Source organism: Cynocephalus volans, chromosome 8 (genome assembly GCF_027409185.1).
Source record: "Cynocephalus volans isolate mCynVol1 chromosome 8, mCynVol1.pri, whole genome shotgun sequence".
Taxonomy (NCBI): domain Eukaryota; kingdom Metazoa; phylum Chordata; class Mammalia; order Dermoptera; family Cynocephalidae; genus Cynocephalus; species Cynocephalus volans.
Genome location: NC_084467.1, coordinates 26,751,404 through 26,768,781, shown reverse-complemented (window position 1 = coordinate 26,768,781; position 17,378 = coordinate 26,751,404). Strand labels below are relative to the sequence as shown.

General features: G+C 47.2%; 1 protein-coding gene across 1 annotated transcript in view; it reads left to right on the top strand.

The window, feature by feature from the left end:
• The window catches only part of CSMD2 (CUB and Sushi multiple domains 2), a 588,341-nt gene that overhangs the window by 447,214 nt on the left and 123,749 nt on the right, over positions 1–17,378 (top strand). The window contains exons 26-29 of the mRNA XM_063104124.1: positions 1,667–1,869; positions 6,921–7,112; positions 11,872–12,010; positions 15,476–15,663. Of these exons, the coding sequence (XP_062960194.1) occupies positions 1,667–1,869; positions 6,921–7,112; positions 11,872–12,010; positions 15,476–15,663 (722 nt within the window). The remainder of the gene's footprint in view (positions 1–1,666; positions 1,870–6,920; positions 7,113–11,871; positions 12,011–15,475; positions 15,664–17,378) is intronic.

The following is a 17,378-nucleotide window of genomic DNA, read 5'->3' as shown; positions in this document are numbered from 1 at the left end:
TAGCCCAATTAAAATGGATAAAGGATAAGAAGAGATTACAAATGCCCCAAAAATACATGCAAAGATACCCAGCCTTACTGAATTATCTAAATCCAAAACACCAGTGAGATTCCATTTTGGTCTAGCAGATGGGGGTATATTTTAATATAGACTATATTTACAATATCATAATATCTGATATTGGTGAAATGAAGCTTATAATGAAGAGTCACATTAATACTGTTTAGTGGGGATATAAATTAATACAATCCCTTGAGAGAACAATTTAGCAGTATTTATTTAGAATTTTTTAAATAGATACCCTTTCCCCCCCAAAAAAACTTATTCCTACACATCAACTGAAACATTAACAGAAATGTACAAAGCTACATAAAGATGGGAGTGTTCCTTGAAGTTTTATGTAAAATGGTAAAATACGACAGTGCTCATTTCTGTAGGTAAAAATGAAGTCGATGTATATGTCATAATGTAGTATTAAGTAAAAAAAGAAAGTCACATAAAACTGTGTAAAATGTGGTCCCATTTGGGGGGAAGAATATGTATAAGCTCACCTTGAAAAAAACGTCTGAAAGGATATACACCAAACCTAATATTAAGTGAAAAGCTCTGGAGAACAGGTTGGTTGTGTGAGAAAGAGACTTTTTAAAAATTCAGTACATCTGTATATTGTTTGCCTTTTTCTGCCTTGAGCATGTCTTATTTTTATAGTTTAAAAAGATATTTTTTAAAACAGATAGTGATAAATGGAATGGATCCTGGAACAGAAAAAAGGCGTCAGTGGAAAAACTGGCGAAATCCAAATGAAGTGTGGAGTTTAGTTCATAGTAATATACCAGTGTTGGTTTCTTAGTTGTGACAGATGTACCATGGAAGTGTAAGATGTTGACAGTGGGAGAAATGGTGAAGGGTCTATGGGAATTCTCTGTATTAGCTTTGCAACTTTTCTGTAAGTCTAAAATTATTCCAAAATAAAAAATGGATTAACAAAGAGAGAGTCACACAGCCTTGTATCCAAGGCATCTTTGGCTGCCAGAATCTTTCTGTTCCAGAAGAATTCAGGTTCCTACAAAGCTGCTTTGCCCTGAGAGCTCTGTCTGTGGCCTACAGTCTCCCCACACATAGAGACCCTTACCTGGCCTCCTGAGGTTTACAGGGATTATCTAAACCAAGCCTGGGTGTAGCTGATCTCCCCCGCATTCTGCTCTGGGAATCAGAGAAGTAGGCACACCCTGCCTCTGCTGCAGCTGGGCCAGCTTCTCAGAGACCCCACAGCTCCCAGCACCTCCTTTTTTTGAAATCTGTATCCTTTATCTAACAGGTACCCTGCCTTCTCAGCATCCCCTTCCAGTCAAGAATAGTAAGGATACGGCTCAGGAGTGAGGTCCGGGGCCGTGTAGGTGTAAGGAGAGGTGTAAGGGTCTGACAGTGGCAACGTGGAGCCCGTAATTAAACAAGATGCACAAAATCTGCACCCTCTCTCACCCTTGACCTCATTGCTAGTGGCCCTGGTGGGAGGAGCTGGCCAGATGGCATCAGGAGCAAGCTGCCAGACATTGCCTTCTCTCGGGTCCTGCAAGTCTTCCTAGGTGCAAGGCCTTCCCTGACCGAAAGCGCCTGGGGAGAAGGGGCTGAGCACAGGGTGACCACGTGCCTCTACTCTATTCAGGCTCCACTTCCTGGTGTTCGACACAGAGGAGGTGCACGACGTGCTGCGCATCTGGGACGGGCCCGTGGAGAGCGGGGTTCTGCTGAAGGAGCTGAGCGGCCCCACCCTGCCCAAGGACCTGCACAGCACCTTCAACTCGGTCGTTCTGCAGTTCAGCACCGACTTCTTCACCAGCAAGCAGGGCTTTGCCATTCAGTTCTCAGGTCTGTGCTCACCCGCTGCCAGCCCCCTCTCCATCTGTCCTGCCACTGGACACCCACCTCCCTGATTCCCTCCTTGCCTCCATCTCTCCATTCATGTGAAGATGTTTATTGAGCACCTGCTATGTGCCTGGTACCTGATTAGTGCTTATTCAAATATCCGTGCTGAGCTTACTCTGATGGGGAAAACAGGCAGGTTAATAGACACTTACATACAAACTGGTAAGTATCTGGATGGAGAAATATAGGCTACAATGGTCACCTTGGAGCATCAAGGAAGATGTTCCAGAAAAGGAGATGTCCAAACTCAGACCTGAGGGGTAAGTAGGAATAGAAGTTACTCAAGAAAAGAAAGTATTTCTAGAAGGGAGTGGTCATCTATGACACAGAAAAGTGCCAATGAGTGGACCCCTATGAAATGGAAAAAAGAGAAAAGAGCATCCTAAGTGCAAAGAACACATGAACAAGCACAGAAGCAGGAAAGTGGAGGGCTGTCCCTTGTGGCTGAAACGTGGGAGCGTGGAGGGACGCAGGGGAGACACAAGTCAACCGTGGTTTGGGGCATGGTTATAAACGAGCTGAGACAACTTGCCCACGCTCAGGTTCTCTGTTTAGTGTGGGTCTCAGTAAGGACTGGAAGCCAAACGCTAGTAATCTAAATTCAATTAATTACGTACTGCAGTAGCCAACTATGGAGGAGCGTGACAACGGGCTACCCAAAGTGGGCAGTGCTTAAACACTCAAGTCCCAATATTAGATGATTTCTATATTGGTCTCCCCAGTCATATGATGCCTCTCCCCGGAATGCATCATCTCTTCTCCTCTCAAGTGCCTCTCCATCATTCCTCCCCCAAGCAGCAGACGCTCCCCGGCTTCTGCTTACATCTATTCTACAGCAGCCATCTATCATTATCACCATCTCCTTTCTCCACTGTGGGGGGAGGGGAGTTCCGTGGTGATTCCGGGGCAAGCCCGTGTGGCACCTGTGCTGTGGCTTTACCCACACACTCTCCCCCAAGTTGGTGTATCAGCCAAGGGTGGTTACGGTACATTCCTGGTATCTGTGAGGCTGTAACAGCGTTGCAAATCCTATTTCTAGCTCTTTTCTGCATCTGTCTTCTCCGTAGAGATGAGCATTTAGCAGTGTGGGGGCAGATGTGGGTCTACAGGGTCACATTCCTCTATACTTATTAACTTGCCCACTTAACACTTGTGCAGGCTTTCAGCCTAGTATTTTCCCTCTGTTCCCAGGAGTTCCACAGAATATTAATTGGTATTGCAAGAAAAAGAAGTTTGCGTGATTAAGTAATGTCGGGAAAGTACTTAGGTGTAGGCAGGCCTAAAGAAATTATCTGTAATGTGGGGCCTCTGAGAACATTTAGTATGCTAATGAATATAAATTCAAAAGGTGTCTGGTAGGTCACAATTTCCAAACATATTTGACCGTGGATGACTTTTTTTGAGGCCATCTCAAGAGCTTGGCATTTCATGCAGCAAACTTTGGAAATTGCTGGGATGAGTAGTGGAAGGGTCTCCCAGCAGCAAGGAGGGTAGAATGCTGGAGACGTGGCTCAGTCCACTCTCTGGGGAAAGGAGTGTTATAAATAATTAAAGCCAGCCATGTATTTTCTCCAACTGTGCCCAAGCTGATGGGTATGGCTTTAAAAAAAAAAAAAAAAAAAAAAAGTCCATAATTGTACTGACAAATTCCCCCACAAATTTGCATTATCTGACCTCCACTGCGTCCTCAGTGCAGCCACGTGGGACAGAGTCCCTGGGTGCTCTCCTGCGGCTGTGCCTTCACTCAGGCTGTTTTGTCATGCATTGCCCAGCTTGGAGAAGTCCTGTTCATCCTTCAAGGCTCATCTCAGATGTCACTGCCTCCTAATCACCCTGTTCAGAATAAACTCCTAAAGCCTGTGGAACCTCCAGCACTTTCCTTCTATTTCTTCAGCACATTGTCAATGTCAGACATTATGCCTTGTCTTGGAGCTGGTCTCCTATTTGCCATCCCACCAAAAGCTCTTGGAGGGTCAGGGCCACATGTCCCTCAGACTCCCCCATAGCGTATGCATGTAGCAAGGGCTCACTCACTGCTTAGTGAACAAATGGGCACGTGAAGACGTGAACATAAGAATGGACGGTTTTCTCTAACACGAGGGTCTCCCTGGGCAAGCTGCCCTGAGCACTGCTTAAGCCCACAGAGAGTGGAGCAGTCAAAGCTACCTAGCCTGGGCTCCAGAAAGGTCATGACAACCTGGCCCAGTGTTCCGGACATAACTGAGGTTTGGGAAAGGTCACCTTTCCTGTTGCTGTCATTGGTTAGCAAATACCAGGACTACTCTAGGGAGGAGAGAATGGCTCACCCCATGTTAACTTTATAGTGTGTGTGTTTGACAGGGGATTGTACAGAAATGCCAGAGACGATTAGTGCAGCCTTGGCTTTATTAAGTAAACATGACTGTGTAACATCTAACATCCTGTCTGTACCACATGGATCCAGCCTTTCCCTGGGGGCTTTGCCAAGCAGCTCAAATTCAGGAGCATTCAAGAGAGAAAGTGAGAACAAAAAAGGTGAGCAGGAAGCAGTATCGCAGCCATCTACTGAGCGGGCACCACGCTAAGCACTCCACTACATCGTTTCTTATAATTTCACAAAAACATTAAGGTATGGGCACCATTATTAATCTGTGTTGCAGATGTGGGCTCTGAGCTTTCTCATACAAGGTCATCTAGCTAATAAGTTGCAGAGCCTGGATCAAAACCAATATGTCTGATTCCCAAACCTAGGCTCTTTATCATTGCACTCTATTACCTCCTATATAAATAATCTTTCCGAGTATGGTCAGAACAGTGAGCTATTTTTCTTCTAAGACATCATTTACATGTGTACAGTGCACTGTAAAGATAGAGATGAAAGCTAAGTCTGTTTTTAATTGAGAAGGAAGAATATTGATTCTTATTTGACTTCATAAATAAATTCAGGAGGTGTCAGCTGGTGATGATTTGTTCGTTCATTCATCTATTCAACAAATATTTACTGAGCACTATTGTGTACTGAGTACTGTTCTAAACCCTGGGGATACAGTTGGGAGAAAAACAGCCAAGGTCCCTGTTCTCCTAGAGATACAGGAGTGGTTTACAGTAAAGAGGCAAACAAATAAATTAGCAAGATTACTGCACATTGTGCTGTGAAAAGAACAAAACAGGAGAATACGATGAAATTGATGGAAGGGGGTTAAGGGAGGATTCTAGAAGAAGGTGATCAAAGAGGCCTGTCTGAGGAGGTGATATTAGAGCTAAAACTGAATGACAAGATAGAGCTGGCCTGGGAAGGTCTGCAGCAAGTGCAAAGGCCCTGGGGGGAGAAGGGGAAGGGGGAATTGAGCTTGCAGTGTTGGAAGACTTTACAAACGTGTCTGGAGCATAGTGATAGCAGATTGTTGATGGTGTTAATTATAAAAGCTGGATAAAGGCAAAGGAGAGGTTTTAAAATGTAATCTCAAAAGACAAGTGCTTAAGATAGGATACCATATACCAGGAGTTGGCAAACCTTCTTTGTAAGAGACTAGTTAGTAAATATTTCAGGCTTTGTGGGCCGTATAGTCTCTGTCATAATAACTCAGCTCCAGCATGAAAGCAGCCGTGGACGATATGTAAACAAACTCACTGTGTTTCAATATAGCTTTATTTACAGAAACAGGCATAGAGCCAGATTGGGCTGTGGGCTGTAGTTTGTCATATACTGCCTTAGGGGCCATTGAGTATAAAGTATTAGATCCTATAACTCCAGACTTGTCCACACAATCCTAGATCTCATAATTTGTGACATTAGTATGTACAGTGACATAGGCTGGTGCTTCTCAGACTTCTCCACTGAAATCCTCTTCATAGCAGAAGAGAATGGGTGCATATCCCCAGGAGGCCTGGAGGGCATAGCAAGCACAAAATCTCTTTGAGGCTTCATGTTGTTGCTTAAAAACTCATGTGAATTTCACTTTCTACTTAATAAAGTTTTGGGTTTTAGTGTAGAAGTAATTTTTCCAAAAATTTTTGAGAAAAACATTGCAAGTAAATCCCATGGACTCCAGCACCTCTTGTCCCTGGGGTCTGCCAACTGACGTGTATGACATGGCTGGGGACCAGGCCCTGCTGTCAGCTCCGGGCTATGGAGGCAGCTGGGGTCATTGCAGCTGTCTCAGAATCCTTTCTCTGGACTTGCTCTTACACCGTTTCCTCTTGTGCATTTCCTCACGCCGTATGTGTTCATTCATTCACTCACTCAGCTCTCCTTTATTCCTTCCTTCCACCATTCATTCAGTGTTCACTTTTAAAATACCTGCTCTGTGGTAGGCCAGGTTAGGTACTAGACCACAAACATCTAAATTCCTGAGGTTTTTGATTTTTAATGCATCTCAGCTACTTATGTTTGTTTTGAACTCTGCTCTGCCACTTGCTACAAATACCAGGCTTTCCTTTGAACATGTTTTCATTCTGATGGATCCTTGGTTGTTTCCCATGCAAGAGAGAGTGTGGTCTTCACCCAATTTCAGTAACTGCCTGCATCTTCACAAGCACTGCCCAGCATTCAGGCAGGCCAACTCCCAGACTCCTTCTGATTGAGAACACAAAGTTTTTACTTAATTATCTTGTCGCTCCCTTATCCTGATCACGTTAGTTACATTACCCAAAATCGCAAAGCTTTGTCCATGTAACAATGCTTGTATTCTTAAATCAAACTGAACTCAACTCTACAATCCTAACAATGCAATCATGCTTAACTCAGGACTGGTTGACAAGAGTAATGGGGAAGGCACTGGGAGAAGGGTGGTGGTGACATCAGTGAGAGTGACAGTGTGTGATCACGAGTGGTGGTGGAGGCAGAGACAATAAGGGGGGTGAGAATAGTGGCTCTGTTGCTGCAGCTGATGGTGGCAGGCAATGGTGGTCACAGCAGTAGCACTGGTGAAAATATCAGTGAGGATGACAAGCTGGGAGCCTCGCTGTCTGGCAGACATCTAGGCAACCCTCCCTCTTCTGTTTCCTTATCCCAGTGTCCACAGCAACATCCTGCAATGACCCTGGCGTGCCACAGAATGGGAGCCGGAGTGGCGACAGTTGGGAAGCGGGCGACTCCACGGTGTTCCAGTGTGACCCTGGCTATGCACTGCAGGGAAGTGCAGAGATCAGCTGTGTGAAGATCGAGAACAGATTCTTCTGGCAGCCCAGCCCACCAACGTGCATCGGTACAAAGCAACTGCCGGGTGCACGCTGCCCTCTGTTCTCAACGGTTGTGTGCTCCAGACCCCTGCACACGAGGGGCAGCTGCCTCTGAAGCCTGGGGCCAGGAGAATTGGAACAGCTAAAAGTTGCAGAAAACCCAAAGTTTACCCTGCTTTCCCTGCATGTGGGGGCACACACACTCACATTCACACGTTCACACCCCATACACACACAACACTACAAATTCTTCACTTGCTAAAATGGTCCCAAAGATTTTCAAGCCCAGCAGGTATGTCTTTTTCTCTACAGCCCAGGCTGTATAGATTGGAAGGGGGATGATGGGTCACCTTGGGTGGTAAGTATCAACAGGTTCCAAAATGACCCTTCAATTACCTGAAGCTCTAGAAGGGCACCCACAGGCTCAGGGTATAAAGGAAAGAAGCTTTCTCTTCCTCTTCTCGAGGAAATTATTGCTCGAGGGTTTTGGCTCTGTAGAACTCTCCTCAGTCTTGAAATCTTCCCATTTGACAGATGAAGAAACAGAGGCTCTGAGACTGGTCCAAGGTCATGTAGCCTGTAAGGGGTGGGGCCTGAATAGTCCTGCTCGCTAGCTACTTGAGACTGGAAGGAGGAGGGAACTTGAAGGGAGAGGGGGACAGGAAAGAAAGAGAAATAGATGGAAACTCAGGTGCTCACTGCAACGTGGCTCTTTTTCTCAGGTGAAATAATGAACACATGTGGGTTTTAGAAGAGAGGAGAACCAGTGATCGAGTCCTTACTGTGTGCCACTCCATACTGAACATTTACCTAGATAACCTCATGTAACTCCCTATGGCTTGCTGAAATTAGCACCATTTCCTTATTTACACTTGAGGAAACTGAAACTTAGACAAATTTGGATATCTTGCCCCAAATCACAGAGCCAAGATTCACGCCCACACCAGCCTAAATGCAAAGTCTGTCATTTTCCTACCTCCCACGCCTTCTTGCCTGCTGGAGATGGGCTCAGGGGGCTTTGGGAGACATCCCCAGCAGCGGCCTGCACCTCCTTCCCCACACACGCCCAATGAGAAGTACTGTCCAGGCATCTGAGGACTGGCCTGTGTCGGTCATGGCTCTGAGGCCTGGCCCTGAAGGTGAGACACTAGATCTATGTGGCAGGAACACACTGAGTGTACAGGGACAGGAGTTTGAGACCTGGGCCCCAGCACCAGCTGGGCTCTTAGCTACCTATTGTGATGTGCAGGAAAGAGCACGGGGGTATTCAAGCAGACACAGCTGGGTTTAGTTTCTGGCTCTGCCATTGACTAGTTCGGTGGCTTTGAGAAAATTGCTTCAACTCTCTGAGCCTCAGTTTCCTCATCTGTGAGGGTAAATATACTTCCCTATATCATTGTGGGGTAAGGACACCTGACCCTTATCCAGGAAATACTAATTTCCTTCCCTCCTTCTTTCCTTCTTCTCTCCTTCCTCCTTCTCTTCTTTGTTTTCTTTTCTCAAGTTTTTTTTTTAGTATAAGATACTGTATTCACTCAAAACTATTATCACTGTAATAATTTAATGCTATAATCAAAAAAATGCAAATGGTCAACTTTTTGGACTCACTTCTCCTTCCTGAGCCAGAATTACATCTGGTCAGGCCTGAATCAGATGACCTCTAAGACTCCTTCCAAATTCAACGTTCTACAAGGCTGTGATTCTTTAGATTTACTGCACAGAGCAGCAGGTCCGGAGACGAGAGCGTCCCAGGTGGAGAAGGATGCCGAGTGTGTTAAGCTGATGGGATCAGTAAATGTGCAGTGAGCGGGGCAGAGAGGTTAATTCAGCTTTCAATGCCCATTCTTCTGCACTCAGCTTCGGGAAACGTTCCTTAGGCAACAAAATAAATATCTTTGTCTCTTCTCTCAAACAAACTGGAAATCCCAGGGACAGGCCCCTAATTTCCAGCTCCCTTGGCAGTCTGCCATGAGTGGATCTAGCTGGCCTTGATAGCCCTTCATGATAGGGAGAAAGCAAAGGAAGAAAACACATATTTATCAAGTGTCGTCCCCATGGTAGGCACTGGGCTGGACGTTTTAGCTACATTATCGCAGTTTAGATCACCATGTGGTGTGTTTAGAGCTCAGGTTCCAGATTCCAACTACCTGGGTTCGAGTCTGCTTCACCACAACAAGCTGTGTGGCCTTAGACAAGTTACTTAACCTCCCTGTGCCTTAATTTCCTCACCAGCAAAATAGGGAAAACAAGAGTACTGCTCATAGGATTGTTTGGAGGAATAAAATAGATAATACTGTGAAGCACTTAGAACCTGCCGCATTCATAGCAAACACTGTGTATGTTAGAAGCCATTACCACTGTTATTCTTTTTTTTATTTTTTAGAAGAGGAAATGGAGGTTCAGAGAGGTGGATGACCTGCCCAAACTCCCACAGCTAGTGAGTGGCATTGTTGGAATTTCAACTCAGGACAGTGTGACTTCCAAATCGATTGCCTTTTCACAGCTCTGGCCCCTCAGTACAACCCGCCCACTTCTTGGACATCTTGGCATCCATGGTTTAGAAAGCTCCACCATACCCCTCACTGGCCCGAAGCAGCTGGTGAAACAGCCCCAGAGTCCATCCATAGTCTTGGGGCACAACTGGCAGAGGGCCACAAAGCCCATGCCAGGGTCCTGGGTATCTGAGACCAGGGAGCCATCTGGAACAAGAGAGCTGTGCCAGGGTAGAGGTCTGGAACCACACAGGTAGCACTTCAGGGGCTGGAGGAAGAGTCACAGGGGCAGTTTCAGAAACACCCCAATTCACCCCGTGTGTGGCAAACTTAAGGGAAGAAACCCAAGCTGGCAAAGGGAGGTCGAGCCTGGTAGCCCTTGCCCAGAATGGAGGCATCATTGTGGCCCTTGGGAAGATTCTCTGTTCTCACTGACTACAACAGACCCCATTTCAGGGCTGACCTGGGTAGGGCCACTCTCTGGAGTGGGCCTTGCAGTCTTGCTTTGGTTAAGTTCAAGGTTTTATCCAGCCTGTCCCATTTATCCAACCCACTGCTCCAGAAAGGGTTCAAAGCAGAAGAGGCAGGTGAGATCGAAGCAGATGGACTCAAGGAAACATCTTCACTCCTAGAAGCTGTTGCAGCTGGGGCTTCAGCCCCACAGGCCAGCAGGAGGAGCAACCCTCACTACCCCGCTTCCACCAGCGACTCAGGCAGGTGTAGAAGAGTGAGAAAACAGCGGACCTGGGAGCCAGACCAGGGCTGGAGTCTCAGAGGGACTCTGGGCAAGTTACTTAACCTCTCTGGGCCTCACTTTCCTCCTTTATAAATCAGGAAGAATAATCCACAGTTCACTGAGTTGTTAGTGAGATGTAAATGAGATAATGTATCTAAAATGCCATACGCCATGACTGACATGTAACAGGTGCCTATGTGAGTGTTTCTGGTACACAAGCTTCCAGATATATTTTCCAGTGGAAAAAACACAGTCCTCATGACCATTTGGGTTTTATACTCAGCAAGTCAGGGCTTTTATGGCCTGACCTGAAGACCTACCATTTTTTAGAGACCCTGTCAGGGACTGACAGCCCTGAAGCCTCGCCCTGAGTACGAGCCACAGCGTGACACAATAGAGCTCAGCTCTGCGACCGGCAAGTGCTGCTTCGGAGCTTAGACACACCTTTTGGCTCCCTACTTGCTGTCCCATCTTGGACTTTGTGGCCACCCCTGAAACAGCTCTCTGGGCTCCTCGTGGGCTCTCCATTTGCTGATTCCACAGCCAGCTTCCAATAGTGTCCTGCCAAACCAAGCCACGGTTATAGTCTCAGCCGTCTTTCCTTGTTAATGACCCCACACACTTCCCAGCTTCCGCTCTTTCCAGCCCTCATGCCCGAGGACAACAACAGCCCTGCCATTTAGGGGCAGACCTGGTTCAGGATCTGGGGAAGCTGCTCAGAAGGTGCCTGGGTGAGTAGCTTGGTGCATCACCCAGCCACCTTCCCCTCCTGCCTGCTTGAAAGGCCTGTCATCTCAGGGAAGGCCACCACTGTGGACTAATTGGGGATTTGTAGTATTGCCATGTAGCTGAGGTACATACTCTTGGAAGAGACCGTCTGGAAAGTTGGAAGTTATCTGTGGCCCCAAGCGGGTGCCAAGAGCAGTGGCCATGTGGGAGGCCCACCACGCTTGGCAGGGGAACATGGTCGTGTTTTCCACTCCTCCTGACCCCGAGTGCACTGGAACTCACCACACATACCCAGAAAGTATGCCTGGGAAGCGCGTGTGAGGCCGTGGAGGGCACCATGTATTTCATGTGTCTGAAAGGCAGGGAAGCTCCATTATCAAGTGTTTACACCAAGTGCTTTAGCAGACATCTCCAGTAATCTTTACAACCATCCCACAGAGAAGATATTATCTCTTTTTACAATAGAGGAAGACTGAGGTCCAGAGAGGATAGGTATATTCTCTAAGATCATACAGCCAGGAAGTGGCAGAGCCAGCTATTTTTAAAAATAATTTATTGAGATGAAATGCACATAACGTAAAATTACTCATTTTAAAGTGAACAGTGGCGTTCACAGTGTTGCGCAAACACTACTGCCGTCTAGTTCCAAAACATCTCCATCTCTCCAACGTAAAACCCCATCGTTCCGCCCTCTCCTCAGCCCCTAGAGCCAGGTTTTAACTTAGGCTCATCAGACCCAACCCCTCCTCTACTGTTCCTTACCAATGCACGTGACAATGTGACCAGGAGGAAGGGGACAGCTTTACCCTTGTCTTCCTCTCTCCTCAGCTCCCTGCGGGGGAGACCTGACAGGACCATCAGGAGTCATCCTGTCACCAAATTACCCAGAACCCTACCCGCCAGGCAAGGAGTGTGACTGGAAAGTGACCGTCTCGCCAGACTACGTCATCGCCCTGGTATTTAACATGTATGTACCTTTCCCCCAGGTGGGAGACGAAGGGTTCAGAGCAGCTAGGGGGCTCAGGACCCGGGTCTCTAGGTGAGTATGCTCAGGTCTGTGAGCAGAGTTCTCGTTCCATGGGAAGTGAAGTTGTCAAAAAAAAAAGAGAGTGAGAAACTAGCATTTATGGAACATCTCCATACCAAGCACTGTGCCCAGTGGTTTCCCATTTATTATTTAATCCTTATAACCACGTATGAAGTAGCTGTTATCATTTCTTCTTTACCTCTGAATAAATAATAATACCAGTGAAGACGCTGATGTTCAGGAAGGATGTTGCTGGATCCCTTGGCCGCTCCCTCCCACATATCCCCCCCTGCTCTCCCCCGTCGACCCCTCGCCCTCCCCGCCCCCCCAGCCGCTCAGCCCCCCCCCACCACCATGCACCCCCAGTTCCTGCACACTCTTTCATTCCTTTCACGGGAAGCTCTGCCAAAGAATGGCCCCTGCTTTCTCTGCTTCCTCGCCTCCTGTTCCCTCTCGACCCACTGGAATCCGGTTTGTGCCTCCACAGTTCCACTACAAGTTCCTCTGATAAAAGACACCAATGAAGTCCTGGTTGCCAAACACAATGTATCTTCCCATGTTTTCTCCTACTTCACCTCTTGATCACTCCCTCATTCCTTAGGCTGCTTTTCCCCTGATGTTTGTAAAGTTGCTCTCCCCTGGTTCTCCAGCCTCTTCTGGCACCTGACATGTACTTTTTCCTGCCCCTCTTCCTTTGCCAGGCTCTGTCATGGGGTCCCCTTCTCACCCACACCCCCTTCCTGGACAAGCCCCTGCCCTCCTGTGGCTCCACAGTCCTCTTGTAGGTGGAGACTCCACTCCGCCACCCTGACTTTCCTCTGTGCTGCTGCTGGACATCTCTGGTGCCTGCAGAAGGCATCTCAAACGAAACATGCACACAAGCATGTTACTCCCTGAGCTCTGTCCTGAACACCAGGGAGTGTCACCGTTCCCTACCCTCACTGCGTTACTTAGTGACCAAGGCGTGGAACCTCTACTGCGCTAACTGTCCTCATGTACTTTCCTCTTCTGCATCCCACCAGCTACTGTCTTAGTTCAAGTCGTTGTCATTTCCCATCTAAATTACTGCCATAGTCTCCTAACTGGTTCCCCTGCCCCCATCCTGCCTTCTGTGCCAATCTCTTCTTTAGCTAGCTGTCAGAGTGATCTTGTCACTCAAAAATGCTGAAATAACCACCCCATTTTCCATTTTAACATCCTATAATGATAGTGCTCAGCAATAAAAAAAAAGAATGAACTACTGATACATGCAACAACGTGGATGAGTCCCAAAAATATTATGCTGAGTGAAAGAAGACAGGCACAAAAAAGCACATAATATATGATTCAACTCATGTGAAATTGTAGGATTGGCAAAATGAATCTATGGTGAGGAAATCTGATCGGTGCCCGAATCTGAGGGTGGGGAGGCTGGCTGGGAAGGGGCACTGGGAGCCTTCTGGGGTGGTGGGAAAGTTCTAGGTCTTGATATGCTTGAATCAAAACTGAGAGTGGCACACCTAGAGCTCATCATCGTACGGCGTATAAGTTATACCTCGATTTCAAAACAAAGTAACAAACAAGTAGATTATTTTAAAATCCTGCGATGGCTCTCTCTTGCCTGCAAATAAAGGAGCAGAATTTTGAGTTTCATTCCAAACCATCTGGCCTCTGCCTCCCCCTGCACTCAGTCCCTCCACCCCATCTTGAGCCCACCGCGTCCTGAGCCCTGAGCTCCAGCCACACTGAACTCTTCGCAGTCGCCAGGGTTCTCAGGCTCTTCCATGTGCTTGTGACTTCGCCTCTGCTGTGCTGTCGCAGCAACTTCCTCTTCCCTCTTTGTCCAACCTCTGAGAGTCTCTCATCTCCCAAGACCTGACTCAAGCGTGACCTCCTCTGTGAAAGCTTGATTTTCATGCCCCCGCCCCAGGAACCCTCGTGCTCCCGCTCTGCCTCAGGTACATGTCGCGCTTCACCGCGTTGTTTATGCGTCTGTCGCTTCCTACAGCACCGCCAGCTGCCTGCAGGCAGCGGCTCTTCTGGCATACCCCTGTGTCCTTGGCACCTTGCACAGAGTCTGACATATTGAGGGTACCCAAATGAAATTTAGTGAAGGAAGTTAGGGACAGACAGAAGGCAGTTACTTAACAAGTGGCAGTGCCATAATTTGTGACCAAGACTGACTGACTCACTCACTCTCACTCTGAAACTCTTCCCTAGTTACTTTTGAGAAAGCTGAATTATGGAGACAAGTATCACCCAGCAATGGTGGGGCGTCCCTGCAGTTGACACCAGTGTGAGAGGGTGGGGGCCGGCACACACCTGACTCTACACCCCCTCCCTACTAGGCCCCACCTGTCTGTCTGCCAGCTTTATCTCTTTGTCCTAGAGATGCCATGGCCCCCTCTCTCCACCACATGTCTTAGCTAAAGGGTAAAACAGCCATTTCATTCTCAGTCCAGCCAAAGGGAGCATCTGAGTATCCCAGCCCGTGGCTGGGCATAAACAAATTTGCATCAGAAATCTGTTCTCTGCACTCATTTACTTTTCTATTGTTTTCATCTTTGCATACTTGACTGGTATCAATTTGCCTTTATTAGATATATGATTAAGAGTGGAATCACTGCACCATAGGGCAGACATATGTTCAGATTTAGTAGATAAAATGAAACAGTTTCCAAAGTGGTTATACCAGTTCGCACTCCCACCAACAGGGTATGAGAGCCCCAGTGGCTCCACATTCTTTTCAATACTTGGCATTTTCCATCACTTAAACTAGCCATTTTGGTAGGATAAACTGCATTCCTGAATTCTAATATTCAATTTGCTAAACTAAGACAGATTTTTAAGTGGACTTTTCCCCTGCACCAGGGTCAGGATGGCTAAGAGAGAGGCACACTGTGGGTGCTAGGTGCAGGTGGTGGCGCGTGCAGAGGAGAGCTGGAGAACTGGCTCAGGATAAAGGAATGAAGCTGGGTGCTTTGTGGTGACAAGCCCCTCCTCCCTGGGAGTGGCTCTTTCCCTGTTAGAAAAGGAGGTGCAGAATAGCACAATATAAGAAACGTTGAGGTCAGGTAAGAGACTTGGTTCTGGACCTGCCTAGGCTGACCACTTGGTGTCTGGGGTTGGCAACTCATTTTCCCTTGCATAAGGAGCACATTAGGTTTTCAGTTCTGGATTTTTGGACACTGGCTCTGGAATCTGTCTCCTCTGCCCCTGAGCCTGCCTTATCCTTCTTCTCGCTTGCCTGGGAGGTCATCGGGGCTTCATCCTCTCCCTCCCCACCAGCCAGTCTGCAGGGGTTGGTCTCCAGTGGGATGGGGGGCTCACTCTCTGGGGGGCCCCATCCTTCGGTGGAGCCTGAGGCCTGAGCACAGCCTTTATTTGACCTTAGTGGGGTGGGGGTGGGATGTTTTTGTTCCCCAGCTTTAACTTGGAGCCTGGTTATGACTTCCTCCATATCTACGACGGACGGGACTCTCTCAGCCCTCTCATAGGAAGCTTCTACGGCTCTCAGCTCCCAAGCCGCATTGAAAGCAGCAGCAATAGCCTCTTCCTCGCCTTCCGCAGCGATGCATCCGTGAGCAATGCTGGCTTCGTCATTGACTACACAGGTAAGGGCCCTGGTGCCAGAGATGTTTGAGGGCAGGGCCCGCCAGACCTGGCAGAGGGGGAGCAGTGTAGGGTACTGAGGAGAGCACTGAATTGGACCATGGGGAGCCCATTAGAAGCCAACTGTTGCCACCTGCAGAGGACCTGCCTTCTCCGCGGCCCTCCACATGGCATAGTCTTTTACACCTATAGGCCCCAGGGCTAGGAGAGAAGGGGCCAGCATTCCTTTGCACCCCATTTCTACTTCCAAATCATTATTCCTCTTCTCCCCTTTTCCTATGAGGGTCATGTCTAGCTCTACTTCAGTCTCATAACCTCACTCCATACCTGTCAGCTAATATCTTCCTGGCCACTCCCTGCATTAATGAGGGTTCTGATATAAGGCTCAACCTTCTTCTCTACCCTAAAGCCTCCTGCTATCCTGGGTAACTTTAATTCCCATACGGGCAGCCCTTCTAATCCTAGGATCACAATGCTTGGACCTCTGTCCCAAGGACACTCTTTGGCCATACTCTGTCACCTTGTCATAGACTGGTCACTTTCCGATACTCTCTGATTTCATTTGCTTCTCCTTCCAGCTGTCCCAATCTCTTACTCACTGTACCTTTGAATTACTTAAGAAAAGCTCAGTAGTACAGGAGTCAAAATGCAGGACTCAGCTCTGCCTTTGTAGCACCAAAGCAGCCACAGACAGAGCATAAAGGAGCAGGTGTGGCTGTGTTCTAATAAGAATTTACTTACAAGAGCATAGACTGTCAGATGAACTGGGTTGAAAGTTCATGTTTACTAATTAGCAGTTGTGTGACTGTGGACAAGTTATTTAACCTCTCAAAACCTCCTTTTCTTCATCTAAAAAATGATGGCAGGAAAGTTCCTGCCTCCCAGAAATGTTGTAAGGATCAACAAGTCCACCCATGAAAGTCCTCAGTACAGTGCCCAGCACAGGTCACACGTCCTAGAATGTTCAGATGGTATTTGTGATGGGAGAGTAGTTCCAGGCTCTCAACAACTCCATGTTCTTCTACTCTGTTATTCTCTTTTTGACCTTTTCTTCGTCCCTAATTATCCCAAACCGCGTTATCCAACTCCTAGCTCCACTTTTTGCTTGATCTGTGAGCTTGGCAAGTTATTATCTCCTGGAACATCATGTATAAAATAGTCAAATTAATTATGTTGCAGAAGGTTAAGATTAAAAGGTGTTTTATACATACATATCATATATATATATATACACACACACATTAGTATAATGCCCAGTATGTACTAAACACTCTACAGATACTCTGGAGATGATAGATTTTGTTATTGTTACTATAACCCAAGTTCACCGAGGCCTCATCAGACTGTGTGTACAAATAGGGTCGCATTACCAGTTAAAATTAAAAATTCTCCGGCTCATGCTTCCCACCTGCATAATGTAAGACCTCAGCCACCTTTTAAAGTGTCTTTTAATTAGGTGTTTCTAGCAACCCCGGGAACATCTCACATGAGCTCACAAATAATACTAATCATATTAATAGCTAATTTCATGTGTACCAACTGCCAGCACTGCCCTAAGTACTAAGTACTTTATATGCATCAACTCACTGAACTCATAGCTATCCATCGTCTGCTGTTTGTCAGCTACAGTTTTAGAAGATACTTGGTGCACAGAATAGAGAGCGTTTTGCTTGCAGTCTTCCCGTGTCCTGGGGAGCAGCTATTAGCCACCCTCTTC